Raw genomic sequence first — 21,924 nt, 5'->3', positions numbered from 1 at the left:
GTCAGTGACGCTAGTTATGCACAGGTTGAATATGGTCCTCGTGGTGGATAGGTCTTCAGATAGAGAGAGGATGAGCTGGGCGTTATCTGAGTAGGAGATAATGTTCAGGCCATTGGTTCTGATGATGTTGGCCAGAGGGGTGATGTAGGTGTTGAACAGAGTGGGGCTGAGGGATGAACCTTGAGGGACACCGCAGGTGATGTTCTTGGGTTCCGAGTTAAAGGTTGGAAAGTGGTTTCCCTCAGTTCTTCTGGTTAGGAAAGTAAGCGATCCGTTTCAGGCCATTTGAGGGCACCCCCTGGATTACGATCTGATGTAGTGTCTTGATCAGGGTATGGTGGGACACGGTGCTCAAGACTGCTGAGAGGTTGAGAAAGACCAGGGCTGCTGCTTCTCCCTGGTCTATGAGGGTTCTTATGCCATTGGTGACTGCAATCAGGGCAGTTTCGGTGCTGCGGTTCGTGCAGAATCCGGATTGGGATGAGTCCAGAATTGATTCCCAGGTATTCTGTGAGTTGGCGGCTGACAGCTTTTTTGAGGACTTTGGTGGGAAAGATGGTCCAGTAGTTTTTGAGCTTGTTGGGGTCTGCGGATGGTTTCTTGAGGAGGGGTTTGAATCCAGCACCACCACCACACCAACCATGACTGTGCCTGGACGACCTCACTGCCTCCTGCTTAACGCCCTATCACTATGCAAACATGTCACTGTGGTCTGGGACAGCATCATCTCCCTCACCCTCAATGACGCCTTCCTCACCAAGACTTGGCTTAACCCAGCATTCGCACCGACATCACCAAGACCAGGCCCAAAGGCTACAAGATAGCACACTGGAGCCGCATCAAAAAACATGGAGGTGGATTCACCATCATTGACAAAGAAACCATCCATTGCACCACCGGCGCAGACAACACCACCCCAATCATAGGACATCTCAACTTCCAACTCAAAAACCAGAATCAGAGGCACCTTTGCCTACAAACCTCCAAGACCATATCCCAGCTTATGTGTCACCATCCAGGAATTTGTTGTACCACAAGCCATCGACATTGAACACTACATCTTCCTCGGAGACCTCAATGATGTCAACACAGCTAACCTCCTCAAAAGCATGGACAACATCAGCCTCACCCAAATAGTCCAGGACCCCACAAACAACATGTTTGAGCTTATTTTCACCGCCAGCAACTGAGTCAAGTACAGCCATGTCAACAAGCTCATCTGGGCGACCCACTCATTCATCCATTTCACAATCATAGCAGCCGCCTTCACCACCAACAAGCCGCCCAGCACCTCTCACCACAGTTGGAACAAAGCATCTGAAAGCCAATGGACCACCGCCCTTCAACACCGCCCACAGTGACACAACCAACATTGAACAGGCGGTGAAGAACTTCACCACTTGGATCACTGATTGTGCAGACAGAGTTGCCCCTATCAAACCCACCAAAATCAAATTATCCACCAAAACATGCAAGTTAGAACACCTTGGAGCTGAGAACCACGAAACAAAACTGCAAGCAACTAGAAAGAACATGTAGCACCAGCAAGGAGCCTACAGACCACACCTCCTACAAGACATCACTCAGCCATTACCACGACTGAAAGAGACAAAAAGGAATGCCCTAGCCAACCACATTTAAGCCAGCTCCAACCACAGCAAAGAATTCTTCAGCATCATCAAGGAGTTCTCAAACCCTCAGCACCCAAAAACACCATCACCCCCTTCCAAGAACTCTGCAACACTCTGGTGGACTTCTTCCACGACAAGATGTTTTTCCATTCCCTAATGTTGAAATAATATATTTCGTGAACAGATTTGAGAAATGCACTGTGCACACCTTGGCAACACACTCTCCATGCTCACCTTTTACTAATTCAACATGCCCCAAATAAATGCCTATGAAACATTATTGCAGGCTCTGATGAATACGGGGTGGCTTCATTTCTTTATGCATGAGCAAATACTGGGGCAACATTTCTCTAGAGAACACTTCATTAGACATAAGAAGAACATGAACTGTAGAGAAAATAAGCTTATCTCCCAGCCCACACCTCCAGGCAAGTGCATTGTCCTTGTCTGACACAGAGTTCTAATAAACAACTAATGCTAACATTGCCTTGGCTAATATTATATGGTTCACAAAAGTGAATAATCATAATGTGTGAGGTGCCATCACACCCTAGATGTCACCATCCAAGTGCCTCTTGAAATGTCGAGAGCTGTGCCAGAACCACCATTATATTAAATGACAGTCAGAGTAGAATGATGGTAAGAATATAATATTGTGCTGACCATAAGGCTTCCAAAATGACAGCAGAATCATGAAGGTGTTAAATTAACAGAGCTACATGCACACCTACATTTCTACCCTGGCTTCGAGGGTCCTATCATTGTGTTGAAATGTATCCATTGAATGCGGGTGATTTGGGACGACTGTTTTCATTGATATACAAACCATGTAAAATATCGCAATTTCTATAATGTGCCTACCAAGATAACTGTACTGGATGATGCATTAGTTTTTGGTATATTATAACCATTGAAAATAAAGTTAAAAAAAAAATATTTATCCATTGATTGACAGAAATAAAGGGCCCTGGTTTTATGTCTTATATTTGGCTTTGCAAGGGACTGGCCCTGGTACTAGACCACTTAGAACACTGATCACATGACGAGCTCTGTGGCTCTTTCAAGGAGAAGTACAGCAGAGAACTAATAATGGCTAAGCTGGTGATTTTAGGACCAGAGAGCCCCCAGGACTTTGCTTGAAAAGCTGGAGGACCTTTGGGACCGGATATTGGCATGGAAACGTTTAAGGGAATTCTGCCGATCATTCTTATGTAAAGGAGTCCCATATGAAGTTGTTGTCCCTCACACCAGGTAGACATTTTTTGTTCTACTTGACTGCAAGCTGGTTCATTAGTGGAAAGTCTAATGTGTTGAAAACGAGAGGGCACCATCAAAAAAGATTACGTTTTTCTGATAAACATTTAAGAAATGATCCAAAGCTCTAATCTAGTACTATCAGGCTTCCTGATGAAATACAGAGATGTTACCTTGCCTTTATGGGGTAAAAATACTTTGATTCATTAGCAGAAGAGCAGCAAGCAGGTTCTTAAACTCACTGTAGGTTAATACTCTTATTCAGAGTGGAGTGTACAACAATCTGCATTAGGACCGCACAATCAAAATAGGGGCATATTTACTAGAAACTAGTGGAGCGCACTGTTACACTAAAATTGTTAACGCAGCGCTCCGTCCGTTTCAAAACACAGGGATGTGCTTTATTTACAAGAATGCAGTGCACCCCTGCATTTGCCCTAGTGCTGGCGCTAAAGAAGCTACCTAGCATCAATCCAGGCACCCTTGCGCCATGTTGCAAGCATGCCAGCACTGCTGGGGTAATTGTTTATGTGCAGGAAGGTCCCCTGCACATAAACAATCTTTACAGGTGATTTGCTGTTTCTATGTGTGCTGCAGAATGCAACACACATGGAAAGAGCAAAGTACAAGGAGAAATGAAACATTTCTCTTTGTATCACCTGCAAATGACCAGGTATTCCCTGGTGATATTTTTGGCGCTGTCCCATACCTTGAACCATTGCACACCCCTATAACGGTAAGTGCTGCATGAACAGGGGAATTATTTACATGACGGCTTTAAGCCAGAGTAAGTGGCTTAACGCCCCGTTCTAAAGTAAGGCAAAGGACTTAATGCCACTAAAACAGTGGAAAAAAGTGACATTCTGATGGTGTTAACTCCTTGTAAATATGCCCCATAGTTTCACAAAGGATAACAACTTTTCTTTAGTTAGAAGTGGCAGGCTTCATCACGGGGTCCGTTTGTCCGCGTAACTGAACTTCCCTGCACACTGTGGGCTCCTATTGAACACTTTATGCTTCTGGTAGTGTTTCTATTCTTGCATCACATGCAGGGGATGGTAGGAACAGTTCCTACCCAATAGAGGTGTTTTTATTATTTTTTCACCCAGTCTTAAATGTAGGCCTCTGCTATAAGTTCCTTTATAATAAAATTGTGAAGGGCTAGTATTTGATGGTATTGTTCCCACCCTTTCTCAGGTTAAGAGATACGAAACCAACTAGCCCTAACCGACCACTTTTATTTCTAATGTGTCTAATGATTCATGGACATTCATCAGGATTCAGTCCAACTTAGTTTCCATATCCCACACTAAACCCTACTGTAGAGTGTGTATGGTAGGTGGAAGACTGTAAATGATACTGCTGGTCTAAAATGTAGCAGGTGTGGCATTAGTCCTTAGAGTCCCGCTCCATAACTGAGGGTTTTCTTAAAAATAACCAACACAGACATTAAATAGTCAGGATCCATTGTTTCCTGTATTCAATTTTTCATTTGATTTATTTGCTCACCACACACTTGTGCCAGGTTCTGTTGATTGAACAGTATTAGAAATATATCACTTGCTTATGTCCTAGTCAACCATTACAACGCATGACACTACAACGCATACCACTACAACGCATGTCATTACAACGCAGTCATTACAACGAATACCAAAACAAAGCATACCATCACAACGCATAGTACCCTTACACTATCCAACACTTACCCTACTGTTGCACCCCCTGGAGTTAGAATAGTAAATTTTAACCCTACACTATCCAACACTTACCCTACTGTTGCACCCCCTGGAGTTAGAATAGTCATTTCTACCCCTACACTATCCAACACTTACCCTACTGTTGCACCCCCTGGAGTTAGAATAGTAATTTTTACCCCTACACTATCCAATACTTACCATATATGCAATGTAATGGTATGCGTTGTAATGGTATGCGTTGTAAAGATAGTATGCATTGTAATGGAATGCGTTGTAAAAGTAGTTTTTAAAAATTCGTTGTAATGGCATGCGTTGTAATGGAATGCGTTGTAATGGATGTTGCGTTGTAAAAAATGCGTTGTAAAAGTATGTGTTGTAGCGTCATACATCCCTCGAAAACGCATATGTTGCATTATACCCAAATACTATGCTATTTCCCTCTGTATCTCAGATAGAATTAAATATTTCCCATTCTTCCATTAAAGTGTTAAGTACCAAAGATAAAATGTTTTTTTAAAATCTTTGTTGAACCCTCACTGAATGTCCTTCTACCTAATAGCTGACTTTGAGTTGTATGTCCTGGTTAATGTCTCAAAGCTTGGTGACCAGTCTTTGGGGAAATGATTTATATTTTGCAGGTGTGATCATATGTGGAAAGTAAGAAATATATATCTTAAGTAGTTTCTTAAGTAGTAAGTAGGTAGCATTTTGTTTATTATCCCTTTGTGTTAGTTTCTTTAGGACTGTGCATCAGAGGTTGTCTTCTTTATAGCACCTTTCTGTATAGTTTGTCACCACCTAGGTGCTTAGGTGGGTACACTGGATTCTGCTTCTGTGCTCTGTAATTCTCGCTATTACTTTGCATGTCATCTCTACATACCAGAGCTCATGAGGACATGTTATAAAGCAGAGAAACTTGCTACTAAATTGTATGTGGACCCTCAGCTACCAAGGGGTTCTGAGGCTCAGGTTGGTAGTTTTTTTTTATCTTTGTCACTCTTCATAGTCAAAAATGGCCACAAGAAAATTGCCCCACTACAATTTGTAGTGACACTATATGGTTTGATGATTATTTTATTTTTTCTTCTGATGGTCCTATGTAGATAAGGTTGAAAAATGTTTTGGATCTTCCAGAACACAGAGCAGATAGGATTTCTAGACCACCTGCACGAAGGACTTTATCAATTAACCAACCGGAGACAAAAAACACCCCACAAAACACTGAGCGACATCTGAGTTAAATGCATTCGAAGTAACGGTCAATTAAAAAAAAAATATCACAGGGATAATTAGTGGAACCCAAGCACTCTTTCATTATAAAAGACACACTCAAGAACACTAGGAAACAATGGATTTCTAAAAAAAGATTAATCTTAAAAACAAAATCCTATCCTAGTGCACACAATATGAGTAGCAACAATGATAAAAACAAACAGAAAAGTAGCTGCAACATTTTCGAGAAGTACGAACAGCAGAAAATATTGCAACATATTGGCTATCTAACCGTACATCAATCCATCCTCATATCTTACTTGCTAAGCTAAACTCAGGGTCGAGAGAGTAGCCTAATTCAAGCTTCACAGATGGTTCACACTCACATATCTCCTTTGAACAATGAGAGCACTGTTCAGTGTAGCAACCGTGTCTATTATTGTCTTCTGCATTGAAAGGCAGGCTGATACAGTTGGCCCAATGGATTAGTGAATTTTTTATCAATAATAGGAATTCAACTCACTGCGCTACCGTTTGGAATTCATTTAAGGCGAGTTTTAGGGGGGAAGTTTTAAGTTTTGTCTTTGGACAGAATCGAGTGAAAAAGCTGGAGTTACGTGCATTATATGAACAGTTAAAGGAGGCGGAGGCAAAGTTAGTGGATTGTGTTAAACTAGGGGCAAATAATATCGCAGAGTCTGAAGAAATTATTGAACAAGTAAGGGAGAGAATTCAAGGGATGTGGCACACAGATAATGCACGAAAATACCTAGTTAATAAAAAACAAATGCACGAATACGGTGAATCGGTGGGACGATGCTTGGCATGGAAGCTATGCAGGAAAGAAGCTATGGGCAGGAATAAAGCCTTGAAAGATTGTGATGGGACAACATGTCTAGATTCTGAAGGGATTTTATCATTATTTCATAGATTCTACTCTGAGCTATATACTGCACAACCGCAAGACCATAGAGAGTTTTTTAATCTAACCGAAGGGACTTTGAAATATCTAAATCCTATTGATATATTGGCTTTAGAAGAACCTATCTCCATGGAAGAGATGGAGACAGCAGTTAAGGGATTAGCTTTGGGAAAAGCTGCCGGGCCAGATAGATTACCTGGGGAAATTTATAAGCTCTTCTTTGGTGTAATTAAATTCGATATGCTTGAAACTTTTAGGGCTGCACAAGCAGGACGGGCACCGCAGTCATGGGCTGAAGGTACTATAGTAGTATTTAATAAAAAAGGCAAAGATCTAGAGTTGGTAGGCTCTTACAGGTCAATATCACTATTAAATTGTGATAGTAAGATCTATTCGAAAATATTGGCCACTCGTCTATCCAGGGTTATTCCTTCATTGTTATCATGAATGCAACACGGTTTTATATCAGGCCGTAGTACCACTTCACATATCAACAAGGTAGGGACACTATTTGATATTGCACAAGTGGAGAGGCGTGATCTTGGCCTGATTTTACTAGACGCAGAGAAAGCGTTTGACCGCGTAGAATGGAAATATTTATGGGAATTAATGCGACTCTCAGGTTTCGGTCAACGCTTTCTGACGGCCATTCAGGTGTTATATACTTCACCAGTAGCTAAAATTTCTATGATGGGTCTAATGTCTAAAACAGTTAATATTACTAAGGGCACCAGACAAGGGTGCCCCAGTTCACCATTATTATTTGCCCTCTATATTAACCCCTTTATTGAGTTGCTGGCTGATAATGTCCGGATTACACCATTTGTAGTACAGAATATTCCATATACCATATTCGCTTATGCGGACGATGTTGTGATAGCTTCTTCAGACCCTGTTCTAGCATTACAAGAGATAGAACGACTGGCGATAATATTCGGTCGAGCATCTGGGTATAAATTGAACGCAACAAAAACACAAATATTGACTTCTGATTCTATCACAATGAATGATCCACGTGTGGAAAAGGAAGTGTTATATTTGGGTATAAAAGTGCGTGCATCCATGCTTGAAATACTGGATGTTAATTGGGGGGAATTGGTGGCTAATATTTGGAATTCACTTGACAAATGGTCACGACTACATCTTACACTTATTGGCAGGGTAAATGTGGTTAAAATGAATGTCCTAGCAAAGGTTTTATATTTATTTAGAGCAGTTCCTTTAGAGTTTACGGTACCCCAACTCCAGCAACTACAAGCTATTTGCTCAAAATGTATTTGGGCCCCGGGAAAACCAAGAAGGGCTATGCGATTCCTTACTCTTCCGGTTGATCGGGGGGGGGGGGGGGGGGGGGGTTAGCAATGCCAGATTTTATGTTGTATTTTTATACATGTTTTCTGTTAAGGTTGAGATTAATGTTAACTGGAGAAGACTTACTTAATGTGGCAGAAGCGCCCTCAATCTATCAAATGTTGCTAGGATCAGAAACCAGACAATCTTTATTCAAAGAAATAGATGGGAGTTACTTTAAACGCACCAGGTTCAAGGTTTTATCATCAGCTTTCAATGTTTGGAAAAAAGTTAAAAAAATTATCCCAAGTGGGGAAGGTGTCATGGTATACTCCAACCAATGCTACTAAATTACTACCTCCAATTTTTTGGGATGCTTTGGCGACAGGTTGGCGGGCACAAGGGATTGTCCAATTGGGGGATTTCATAGGAGCTGATGGTGCAGTAATGTCTTTTATTGAGCTATCTCGTTTGTTTAATTTACCGATACAACAATTTTTTAAATATCTACAAATCCGTGACTTTATAATACGGTGAAGTATTGTATGTGTTCCCAATTTAGTTATAAATGCTATACAACGCCAGGAAAAAATTGGGGAGGTTTATCAGCTATTATTAGCATATAGGAAAGATGATTTGCAGAAAAAAAGGGATAAATGGTCTGAAACTTTAATGATGGAGGCCCCATCGTTAGAATATGTTATTGCATTATCAAAAGAATCCTTAATGTCAGCCAATTTGCGTGTACAATGCTTTAAAACTATTTTAAATGTATATTACACTCCGGCATATATGGCCAAGTGGAAAATTGGACATAATGGGAAATGCTTCCGATGTAATGATGATGATGCGGATATGTTACATATTTTTTTAATTGTGGGAAGCTGAAGTATTTTGTGCTGATATTGAAAAATTCTTAAGTGATTTGATTGGCAAAACAATTATTATAACTTCTGTAACTATGCTTCTGGGGACAGATATCCAATTTAGTAGGGGTGGGGATCTCTTTAAATATTGTCATCTTATATTTATTGCTATGACTGTAGCAAGATTGTGCATTGCTGCCGCCTGGCTTCAAGTGGATCCTCCTTCTTTTTTTCAATGGAGAAGTAGAATGTTAAGCTTATTTAATTTGGAATTTAGCTTGTATGCTGTTAAAGGGGTGAATAAACGAAAAATTGGTAGGAATATGTGGGGGCCATTTTCTGACTATATGAATGTACCGGCATGAAGAAGTAACTCAATTGATTCATGTATTGTATATTTTTTTTTTTAATTTGCTGTGGAATGAAAATAAATTGAAAAAAAAAGGAAAGAAAGGCAGGCTGATAACCCCAGCAAGTGAAGCCTAAGTATGCCTTTTGTTAGTCTTCAGCAGAAGTAGGTGATATGATTCTGCATGGCCTGTATCATCTGAGGATTCTGCCACAACATTCCCCTCTAGCCCTTCACACTTTGGGGCATATTTACAAGAGAATTGCGGAGCACAGCATTAAACAACAATTGCTAACGGCGCGCATTCTGAAAATGCTGTAATGCACCGTATTTATAATGATACGGCGCACCACCAAGTTCTCCCTAGCGCGGGCACTAAATTCAGCTGCCTAACACCAACGCAAGCCTTTTTGCACCATAGTGCAAGGGTGCCTGGTTGAGGTAATGATTGTTTATGTGTAGGAAGGGTTCACTTCCTGCACATAAACAATCATTCATGGATATTTGCTGTTTCTATGTGTGCTGCACAATGCAGCACACATAGAAATAGTAAAAACAAGGAGCCATGTTAAGACCAGGTTTTTTTGGCCACACTTGTAAATATGGTGCACCGTCAAAAAGCAATGGATGTTGCGGCGGAACGCCCACTACAACACCCATTGCCTGCCCCTTCCACGCTAAGTGCTACGCGAAAGGGGGCCTTAGTCACAAGGTTGAGTTCAGCCATGTTAAGTGGCTTAACGCTGCCTTGTAAATAAGGCGAAGGGTTTATCACCTTATTAACGTCATAAAAAATTATGTTCCTGTTGCGATAAATTCTTGCAAATATGCCCCTCCCTTATTTCCTTACTTATAGTATCTAGTTGTTGAATCTTATGTAATATACCAATGGCAGACAAATTCCTGACGTCCTTTTAGGTATTTTCATTGTGTGAAAGTATGCGCTTTTAATAATAAAAATACATGAGAAATTAAATTATCAATGTCCATGAAACCTTATTCACAGCTCAATAACAAATATTTAGCACAGAATATTCAATTTAGGTTAAATACAATGAACCTGATTCTCAAACTGCGCTTTACAGTACGTTTTGTAAGGTACTACTAAAGGGGGTGGGATTAGGAATGAGTAAGAGGGTTGCCACTCACCCACACAGAGTAAGCCAATTGCATTGACATGTAACTTACACTTTTTTAGTGAGTAAACACTCTGAGTTTGTCAATACCGAAATGAGTACACTTATTACAAAGTGTAAACTTACTCAAAAGTGTAACTTACCTTTGTGAAACAGACCCTATGAATATATTTGAGCAGACTTGCTTATTATGTAGCAATGATAAATGACAATAAACGTACAGTCTATATTTATCAATTATAAATGACAATAAACGCACAATCTATATTTATCAATTATAGCTAAATGATTAACATATGTAACCTAAAAAAGGAGGATACCTAGAAAAGGAAAAATATACTTATAACAAGGCAGTCTCTTTAAACTTCAACCTCTTGAATGCAACACACTGTTTTCACATTTACATTCAGTCATATTCAAAATGCCTCAACGTTTGTCTACTCTCTTTGTTTAGGTTATTAGAGACAGGACAATACATGGGATCACAAGTGTAATGGTATCAGTGTTTTGTTTTGTATCCGTAATATGCCATGGTCTCTTTTTTGCGCTCTTTAATCTTTTTGAGGATAATGTCTAGCTCTTACCTTCTGTTCGAGGGAATCTGATTTCTCTTCACGTTTTACAGTGTCAGAGTAATTATGTCTAATATGTAAAAAGAGCTCAGACTTTGTTAAGCCCACCATCTCTGGCTGTTATCCAGAGACCCAGAAAAGCTAGTTCCTTTTAGCTTGGAGAGTTAGAAAAGTGTACAGGCAGATCTTGGCCACTTAGCATATCAAAGATACCCTGCCACTCTTCTAATTAGCCTTCCAAATGACCAATATATCATCAATGTATCTGAACCAGAGTAGTATATTCCCAGCAAAGGGACTGAAGTTAATATATTTTGGTCTCGGACGCAGATTTGGCAGGCTTGGCACAAATGTATTGCCCATGGAGGTGCCACCCACTTGCAGGTGAAAATAATTTTCAAGTGTATAAATGTGCTTAGTTAGACCAAACTCTGCATGTTCCACAATTGTAAATATAGGGATGATGTACAGCATGTCTGTGTTCCTCATTATAATTTCTACTATTAAAGTATGTTTTGGAGACAGACTTTGTAAGTCTCTCCGTTTCAGGAAGCCTTTCAGATTCAAACCCCCTCTTAGGTTGGTTATTTATGAAAGACAAAAAAGCATGTCAAGAAGTACCAACACAATATGGTACCCACTCAGCCTACTTCTCTGTCCTCTGTACATCTCTTGCTCCAGCAGAGGCACTGAGGGCAAGGATTTCACAATGTGATGTGGTCAGTCCTCTGCCAAGGGAGTGGAGGCCAGGCCCCTACAAACCTGGGCGGCAACTTCTCACACAATAAATGAAACCCTTAGTTTATAATGTGGGGCTTTGACAAACATTATAGATAGCTATTGCTACAATGTTGACATTTACAATGGTGGCTGTGCTTCCACCAATGCCTGTCTTGCCTAAGATTTGTAAGCACACAACCAGGATTGAAGCAACTTTGCCTTTCCCGTTCATTATGAAGGTCAACTACGCATCATCAATTTGGCTGTTTGATCAGTAGATAAGTATATATTGACGAGAACACTGGAGAATTCTGCAAATATATTGACCTCACCCATATCATGTATATTGATAAATAAAATGCACAAAAAGGGAGCCATCACAAATTCCTATTGCGGATCTCCTCTTTAGGCTATGAGAAAATCATGCATCAAATGTGGATGCTCAGTGACTAATACTCTCATAGAGTCCTTCTGTCCACAACAGTAGATAAAGACAAAGGCTTCTATAGTAATATGTTCAGAATACAGATAAGGACCTATTACATAAAACATCAAGAAAAAGAAACACCACAACAATGTACACTACATCATGATGTGAATGATCATGTGTCTGCTACATGTTTTGGCTGCATGGAGACCAACATTGAAGAACTTGAATATGCATAGAACAAAGATTATCTGTACATACTGCAAACAGGCTATAACCAAAATGAATTCCGTCCCTTTCACAGCCATTCATGGTTAGTGAATTGACATTGATGCAACATGTGGATAGAGCCTACAATTAAGACATTAGAGAAAAGGTCTTACACAAATAATCTGGCAGGAATTCTTTACCCATATATCTGTTTGGCAACAAAGCAGGAATTATCTCATATTTAAACAAAAAACACACTGATATAAAACAGTTTCACTTACCGGTTTTCTAGGCTTCCGGACACACAAATATAATCAAACAATATCAAATGCTGGACCAATTCACAAAGACCAACTCCTCCAGCGTGTGGGCAAACTGGGACTATAGTAAGACATAAATAAAGATGTAGTTTTATAGAGTTGCTATCAAAATGTTACAAAGCCCAGAGCACCGATTTAAAAATGCTTAGACTCAATTTTTTTAAAACCACAAGAAGTTAAGAAGTTTTTTAATTGGCTGGGTTCCAGTTTTAAGAGTATAACAATACAAAGTGTCCTCACCTCTGTCTGTTTACGAATCACATACCATGTTTCTATACCAAAGGTTACAATCACATTTCAGAGCCAGAGAGAAAGTCAAGTGGACACAAATCAGAAAATCACTAGTTACACTACCGATATTTGGAGTGAGTCTACATGAAGACCTCATGTAACCAGGGCATAGCACACATATTGAAGGCTTTTTCTGCATCCAGATGGTCATGAAGATTGTGAAATCTGGTAGTTGCGGGATGTCTTCACGGGCGGGATGTGACCCTTTGCAGTATTTATGCCCATAACGTGGAACAGGCGACTTTCTTCGCTCACCTGTCTGAAAAACAGGCTGTGTATTTCACGAACCCGGTAATGACGGGGGGAGACTTTAACTCCATAGCGGACGTGACCATGGATAGATCCCACCCCCCGTTTCCTGACGCCCCAATTCATAAACTTTCAAAGCTCAGATCGCTGGGGATTTATGGATGTATGGCAGACACTACATCCTGGGGAACGCGATTATTCCTATTTTTCGGCACTGCACGAGTTGCATGTGAGGCTTGACACAGTTTTATGTAGCACTGGCCTGGCTACTATAGTGGTTCATAGCGAATACCTGTCGCGCACCATCTCCGATCACAACCCACTAATGGTGAGTTTCTGCTGGGCCCTGGAGCCCCCGGCGGTGCAGTCCTAATAATGAGGGAACAGTTACGACAACTGCCCTGGAATGGGATGCTTTTAAAGTGGTAGTCCGGGGCCTGTGTATTACCAAATGGGTGGGAGTACGGAAGGCGTTATTGCAGGAAATTGACTCCGCAGAAAACACACTTAGAGAAGGAGAGTGAACGCATCCAACTGACCCTGAGGCGCGGGACCTGGTCTTGAGATCAAAGGACGCCGTGGAGGTAGTCGAAGAGCGCTTGCGGTGCTTTGACCATAGGGCCTACTTGGTTCAGGCGCACGCTGAGAGAGATAAGGTGGGCACTTTATTGGCGTGGCTGGCCGACCCCCTCCCTCGAAGCGCTCCTATACTAGCGCTGACATCCCTGGCGGGACAAACGAATACACTCCATCACCACCCCCTTTTGTACCGCTTTGTTCGCCATAAGTTGGCAGTGTATGCTCAGACATGAGTCCCTTGCTCACTTTGCCACTGGATTCAAGCAAGCCGGGCTGAAAACGGCTGAAATGCCAGAAACCGGTCCTCGGAAGCTTGTTTCCGGTCCAGGGAAGGCATGGCTTGGCAGTTCGGGCTGGACTGTTCCCATGAGGCACAGAGTCAGACTGATTTGCATATGGCCATGTCTGAACTGGGGTGGCAGAGTGGGCTAAAGAACGGTGATGGATTAAACCCAGATCTGTTGACTGGGTGTGAGTGTTTGATTGGTTCAGATGCTCCGTCCATCACACCCCCTTTTGTACCGCTTTGTTCACCTTAAGTTGGCAGGGTATGCTCAGACGTGAGTCCCTTGCTCACTTTGCCACGGGATTCAAGCAAGCCGGGCTGAAGACGGCTGAAATGCCAGAAACCGGTCCTCGGAAGCTTGTTTCCGGTCCAGGGAAGGCATGGCTTGGCAGTTCGGGCTGGACTGTTCCAATGAGGCACAGGGTCAGTCTGATTTGCATATGGCCATGTCTGAACTGGGGTGGCAGCGTGGGCTAAAGAACGGTGATGGATTAAACCCAGATCTGTTGACTGGGTGTGAGTGTTTGATTGGTTCAGATGCTCCGTCCATCACCACCCCCTTTTGTACCGTTTTGTTCGCCATAAGTTGGCAGGGAATGCTCTGACGTAAGTCCCTTGCTCACTTTGCCACTGGATTCAAGCAAGCCGGGCTAAAGAAAGCTGAAATGCCAGAAACCGGTCCTTGGAAGCTTGTTTCCAGTCCAGGGAAGGCATGGCTTGGCAGTTCGGGCTGGACTGTTCCCATGAGGCACAGGGTCAGACTGATTTGCATATGGCCATGTCCGAACTGGGGTGGCAGAGTGGGCTAAAGAACGGTGATGGATTAAACCCAGATCTGTTGACTGGGTGTGAGTGTTTGATTGGTTCAGATTCTCCGTCCATCACCACCCCCTTTTGTACCACAAACGAATACACTCAACATTAGATCAATACCCATTTTCATAATTATTATGCAAATCTGTATAATAGCCAGGTGCAGACCGGTGAAGGGGACATCCAAGCTTTTTTGGATGATTTGAGCTTCCTGTCTTGGACGCGGAGCAGGCTGACTCCCTCAGCCAAGACATTACATTGTCTGAAATTAGATGTGCTATCAAGCATTTGGCGTGAAACAAAACTCTGGGAATCGATGGCCTCCCCATAGAGTTTTATGCGACATATGTGGATGTTCCTGCCCCTAGATTATTATTGGTTTTTAAAGAGGCTAGAGAGCTCGGGATATTGCAGATCTCGACTAGGGAAGCTATCATCATCCCTCTACTTAAACCAGGGAAGGCCTCTACTGATCCTTCTGCATATCGCCCCTATCTATGCTCACCTCTGACTATAAGATTTTGAGTCGTATTTTGGCCACCCGACTCCTTCCGCACATGGTATTCTTGGTTCATCCTGATCAGGCTGGCTTTATTCCTACTCGCAATACCGCAGGCAGTGTGTGCCGAATGATACGCATTTTGTGTGGGGACCACAGTGGGGACCCAATGGCAGCAATCCTATCTGTGGATATTGCGAAGGCATTCGATAGTCTAGAATGGCCCTATTTATTTTTGGTTATAAGAGCCTTCGGACTTGGAGAAGACTATGTTCGCTGGACCGAAATATTGTACTCCTTGGCGTGCGCCAGAGTGAAAGTGGGAACGGTCATCTCCTCCCCCTGTCCGGTGGAGCGTGGCATGCGGCAGGGGTGTCCACTATCCACGTTATTGTTTGCCCTGGCCATAGAGCCTTTGGCTATCAGCGCTAGACTGGGGAGGGCGTTCCAAGGTTTACACCTCCGAGGTCAAACACACTTTATCTCGCTATATGAGGATGATCTCTTGTTGTTTTTAAAAGACGCAGGAGATGGTTTGGAGAGGACCCGGGCACTTCTCCGTAGATTCGGGGACATCTCCGGACTCAGAGTTAATTGGGCGAAGACTTGTGTTTTCCCGGTCGATCCGGCATGCAACCCACCTGCACCCGCGCAAGATATCACTTGGGAACCCGCTGCCTTTCCTACTTAGGGACAAATATTTACCAGACCCAGGAAGACCTACTGGACGGAAATATTGGCCGGGCAATGCAAAGCGTCAAGAATAGCATGCAATTTTGGGGAACATTGACTTTATCAGTGGCGGGTCGCGTGGCCTTACTGAAGATGGTAGCACTTCCCCGGCTACTTTATTATTTCCGTACGTTACCGGTGTGGATACCCGCCTCCTTATTCCGGCAGTTCCGGTCTATGGTAGGAGGTTTCATCTGGGGGAACGGGCGGTGGAGAGTAGCAGGGGAGAGAGGAGGGGGGTCTTGCTGTCCCTGACTTCGAGCTATATTATCTGGCGGCACAATTTCAAGGACTTACTCAAGCGGTGGCGCTGGAATTCAGAGGCCCTGAAAGAGACAGCGAACTAGATATACCTCGACATGTGCTATTGTTTATCATATTCCAGCAGAAATTGCATGTGAACTCACTGTCCTTGGAGGAACGCACTCTGAGGCTTTGCTGGCAACGCTATTATAGCAGAATCAAGGTGCGTCGTCCCTATGCCCCGGAGATACCCTTGGATATGTGTACCACCCTACCACACTCTGGGGACTGGCAGACCCTTGCAGAATGGGAGTCTCTTGTACTACAGGTGGTAGGCGACCTATATGACAATGGCACTTTATTACCCTATGATAAGCTGCAGGAGAGATTCGGACTCCCGCGAGGACACTACTTCATCCATTCGGCCCTGATAGCTGCCATACAAAAGTACTGGGGCGAGGGCCTATCGGAGCCGACAGTGAGCCCAGCGTGTCAATATGGGGTAATGGCAGCGGGCACCTATAAAGCTGTCACCTGCTTATATAGACGTATGCTTCGGGAGGGATTGCAGCCGCTGCAGAAACTACGTGACCAATGGACGACAGATATTGACAGGGACATACCAGACCAGGCCTGGTCGCAGATCATTAAGAGGGCATGGAAGAGTTCTAGAAATGCCAGGTTTCAATTGGTTCACTTCTTCATACTGCATAGGGCCTACCTCACCCCAGCGAGGATCAACCAATATTTTCTGGTTGACACAGCGCAGTGACCCTGCTGTAGGCTTGTGGATGTGGGGCTATTACATATGCTATGGGACTGTCCACAATTGGGCACATATTGGGAAGATGCAATGGAGTTATTATGCACTATCACAGAACAGCAGTTTACTCCGGACAAGGCTACCTGCCTTTTACATTGGTTCCCCCACATTAGTAAGACTAAAATAACGAGTAAATTCCTAGATTTGGGACTTGTATTGGCCAAAAGGGAAATCACAATCCATTGGAAAGCTGCGGGAGGGCCTAGTTTCGCTAGATGGAAAGCTGCGCTTTTTACTTGGGCAGCGAGTGAGAGTGTAGTTCACCTGCAACAGGCCCAGAGGTCCCACAACGAGAAGGCGCTAGATGCAGCCAGGGCGTGGGAAGCCCTAGTTACAGAATTGAAGGCTGCAGATGCGGACTCTGGACCAGAACTGAGCCTGCATTCGGGGGGTGGAACTTAGTAGATGCTTGCAACGATACAGGAGATGGAAGGTATGAATGTGCTCCCTTTCCTATCATAGTCATGCTCATCTATACTGTTGTATGTTTGGTACCCTGTACAGTTGATTTGATCCAAGTGGTTATTAGGATAATTTATACTGTAATCGGTGACACCCCGGTGAGGGTGGGTGGATGAGGGAGGGTTACGGGAGTGTAGAGTAGTTGATTTAATACTATATCGCTCTACAGCACAAGAATAACTATGTTACAGTTGGACACATTTTGCTGTTATTATGAGGACATTGAGGCTACTTAAGCGTTAATTGACGATTGTTTATTACTTGTCCTGACCTTTTACCTTGACTGTACTAATGCATGCCATAAGCCTTCATCATTACCCAAAGTGAGACCAGAAGAGCCTGTCTGAATGTAAATAACTACTGGGCATGTTGTTTGTGGTTGAAAATCAATAAAAAGATTTTTTTTTAAAAGAAATTAAGATTGTGAAATCTGTAGTAGAATTTATTTTAAAAAGTCATGCTTAGCACCATGAATCTTCCTTACTGGCCACTGACCAGAGAAACTTTGGGTGGTAAATTATGTATACTGTTTTGATGTGAATGGTAAACAAAGAAATGAGTATAAGACTGAAGCAGAAATACAGCGCTAAGCGGTATTTTTAGTATTTGGATCCAATCAACATTTCTCCCAATCACAGTAGGTTATAATAAATGAAGACACAATGTAGAGGTGCAGGGAGGGAAAACTGTGAGTAGAGACTAATTCTCATTTTAGTTATTAGTGAAGCGTACTCGCCAGTAAGCATTTTGGTGCTAGTGAAGCACAACATATTACAAGAAATTACACGATCAGCAAAATGGGGAGGTTTCAAACGTTTATGTAAAGATAAATAATCTTTTGTTATTTTGAAGTGTTCCATAAAGTAAGAGCCAGCATCGAAAAGCTTGTTCCCCAATAATGTTTTCTTCTTGACTCACGTAATGGTCAAAAGGTATTACAAACTTGAACGAAGAGTTATAGGCGGATCATATGCCATCAGTTTACTTGACAGAAAGTATATATTTAAATATATTTAGCATTTTATGAAATACAACAGGATTAACTGTCAGTCATCTATGGTCCTTATGGCTTTGTGAAATGTGATTAGATTTCTGTAACACAGTTATATGCATATTGTAGCTTTTAGAAAATGTTGATCAATGCAGGATATGTGGGTGGCATTTAGGTGCAATATAATTTCTGTATTGTTGGCATTAGCATAAAACATAAAACCAAATGATCACATAACTAATGCTAAAGACTTGACATAGATTGCCAATGTAGTCTTAAGAGGAAAAAGAGGAGAGTGAAGAAGATAAAACCATTCTTGGTAGGAATGAGCAGAACCAAGATGTAGCTGTTCCTCCATTTTCATCCTGAGCTAGATTATCTATGAGAATGCCATGGTCTGCGATAGAGAAGGGCTCAAAGAATGGTGGAGGGCAGCAAATACTGACTTTAGGACTGATTCTGCACCACAAGCTGCTCTAAATCCAGCTGGTAAGTCATCAAAATAGTCAGAGATCTCAAAAAAGGATACTGTCCATCGAGTGAGTGGCATAATTCTGTACAGGTAAACCTCACCTTTCCACAATAGTTGTATTGTTGAAAACATATCCAATTAGTTAACACCTTGGCTGCTAGGGGGTTTTCCCCTCCTGTGCTGAGCTTTCAATGTTACCATTGTTTGTGACAAGGTCAACTCGTCATAAGCACAGCGCAGGTAACACCCATGACAAGTTGACCTTGTCATGAGCATGAAAGGGGGTAAACACTCATTAGGGAGTTATCTACATTTTACAGTCTTTTTAAAATCTGTGTGATCACTGTCTTTCACTTTATTGCGGCTGGCCTTTTCTCCTACTATGGGGAGGGGGGAATGCACTACTGGTTAACAAAAACCGGACTCCAGCACTGCTGCTTTTGTTACTGGGGAACGATATTGCTGTATTGCTGCAAAACCAGCTCCCGGTAAGAAAACCAATCTCCACCACTACAAGCACCCCCCCAACCCTTCCAGCCTCCCAGGCATCTGCCCGCTATGTCTGCTTACTATTGAGCATTATTTAACACATAACCTTTTCATTCCTTCCCTATGGTATGTATGTTTGCCTGCTCTGACAACCCAGCTTACTATGTTATTAATTGCTGATGTAACATTCACTGAAAATTACCAGACAGTTGTAGGTAAGAATATTATCCTACCAAAATATCAAACAACAAATATCGACAACCAAAATATTGACAAGGTAAGTATGTAAGGTGATCTTATATTTACTACTCTTAACTCTACATCTAGGTACTACTTTTAATACATATATAGATATCCCAAGTAGTTGTGTACGCTTTCCCAGAGAAATGATTGAACACATGTATTGGGAGGTAGCCTCACAATGCATTTTATTGATTTTAAACCTTGTATTTGTTATGAGGCAAACACTGATGAAACTGTAGTAACTCTAGCTAGTAAACTGTATCTGCAGTTTAGTTATGGCACCCTTCCGGTTAAAGCCTTTAGTGCCAAATGGCATGATGAGAGGGAGTGAGACGACCAGTGCCCAGCATGCACAGGGGATAATGACACGCTGGAACACATTGTTTATCTGTCTTCAGTACAATAGGCTTCGGGCCAAGAGGATTGTGCCCCTCTGCAAGAACATAGGCACTAGAAATCACTTAGTTGCCTTTAGAATTCTGAGAACAAGTAGACTCCATGTATTTGGTGTGACAACATTTCTTATGGCCTTCTGGGCTAGGCATACCAAGTGCCAATTAAATTATGTGGATGAGGGTGAGTTGTGTCTCCATTCCGTGCATGCTATCTACTGTGGGGGGTCACGGGCTTTGTATTTGTAGCCAAAAGTCAACTTGGACCTGTTGCCTTTATGCGTCATGTGAAGATCGTTTTAGTAAGTCATTAACGCCTTAACTTCTTCGAACGTTCCGCGCCAGTGCGGAGCGTTCTAAAAAACGGACGGGGCTGCGTCGGTCAGCGGACGTGCGCAGCACTACCGAGGTAGTGCTCACGATGGCCATTGGCCGACACCCGCAGCAAACGGGTTAATTCGTAGAATGCTGCTTTTAGTCTGTAGGAAGATTGCATCTATTTATTTTTAATATTCATGTTTTTATCCATTGGTATGTTTTAACTTCTGTATTTCGCTCTTTGTCACAGCTGGTTTGTTTTTAATTATGTATTTTGTATGTTGTATTTATTTTTTCTGTGCTTTGATGATCTTTGTGATTGAAATAAAGTATTTGTATGTATGAAAATCAATTTTCACAAGTATAGCCTTTTCAAAGATCTTACCGTGAAATGTTTTGGCCATCAACATCACGGACAAGTTTTCATTGACACTTCCTAATCTGCAGCTGTCAATCTGGAGGTACTGCAGAGCCTTGGCCTGGAGAAACTGCTTGAACATCACTCGATTGTGGCACTACAAATGAACAGAGCAAGGAAATTGTGTAAGTTCCACTAAATACATCAAAGTCTAAACAAGATGCATGTTTGAAGCAAGATCAAAAGGAGGCATAGGAAATAGATTTCACAAAACCTGATTGGAAAAAGGAAATGTATGTCAATAGATCAAAAGACTGACAGACAGATTATGGCAAATGCTGCTCAGCAACAAACTAGCATTCATCATCTAATAATATCTATAATAATAATCGAATAGGGTATGGTTTGAACAAAGGAACAAAATAAAACAACATTTGTGAGAGAGTGAGGGTTAGGAATAGGAGTGAAAGCTGACGAGCGTGCAGTTCACTGCAGAAAAAATGATTATTGTCATTTTCAAGCTTTTAGATTTCATCTACTGGAGACTAATATTTGTTTACTTTTTGAACCTCGGAGGAGGACTGGTTTTCTAAGCACCTGAAAGTTATCCATCCCAGGTACTACAAGTTAAAAATACCAAGTATCTTCACTAAACATAAATGTATTTGATTAGTTTACGCATGCACACCATCTACCATTTTATGCATTGTTAGCTGTTTCCAATTACACTACTTTTGAGATTTTTTTTTTTTAATTGAATTTTTGTGTCACATGACTACTTTATGTGAGGAGATGAACTCAGAATTTCAGGAATGTTTATGATTTTCAAAACAAAGTATTATTCCTTAATGGGCTGAATGTGGACTTAAGTAATGAGTTTATTTATTTATTTATTTATTTATTATAAAGTTTTGTATAGCGCGAACAAGACCCAAGGGTATCAGAGCACTTCACATAAAGGGCAAGTTACACGTTAACGGTGTATGCACAATAATAACAACATACTGGTATGAGGTAGAAAGTTATAAATTTTGGGTGCATATAGATCTATATCCATTCCAAATGTGCAATATGT

At 41.9% G+C, this 21,924-nt stretch overlaps 1 protein-coding gene across 3 annotated transcripts in view; it reads right to left on the bottom strand.

Annotated features, from left to right (window-relative positions):
* The window catches only part of LOC147724011 (mitochondrial enolase superfamily member 1-like), a 376,214-nt gene that overhangs the window by 54,018 nt on the left and 300,272 nt on the right, over positions 1–21,924 (bottom strand). For all 3 annotated transcript variants that reach the window (XM_086965612.1, XM_086965614.1, XM_086965613.1), the window contains 2 exons: positions 20,877–21,006; positions 12,571–12,670 (listed from right to left, as the gene is read on the bottom strand). In XM_086965612.1, the coding sequence (XP_086821738.1) occupies positions 12,571–12,670; positions 20,877–21,006 (230 nt within the window). The remainder of the gene's footprint in view (positions 1–12,570; positions 12,671–20,876; positions 21,007–21,924) is intronic.

Source organism: Lissotriton vulgaris, chromosome 4_1 (genome assembly GCF_964263255.1).
Source record: "Lissotriton vulgaris chromosome 4_1, aLisVul1.2, whole genome shotgun sequence".
Classification (NCBI taxonomy): Eukaryota; Metazoa; Chordata; class Amphibia; order Caudata; family Salamandridae; genus Lissotriton; species Lissotriton vulgaris.
This window is presented reverse-complemented; position numbering and strand designations above follow the sequence as displayed.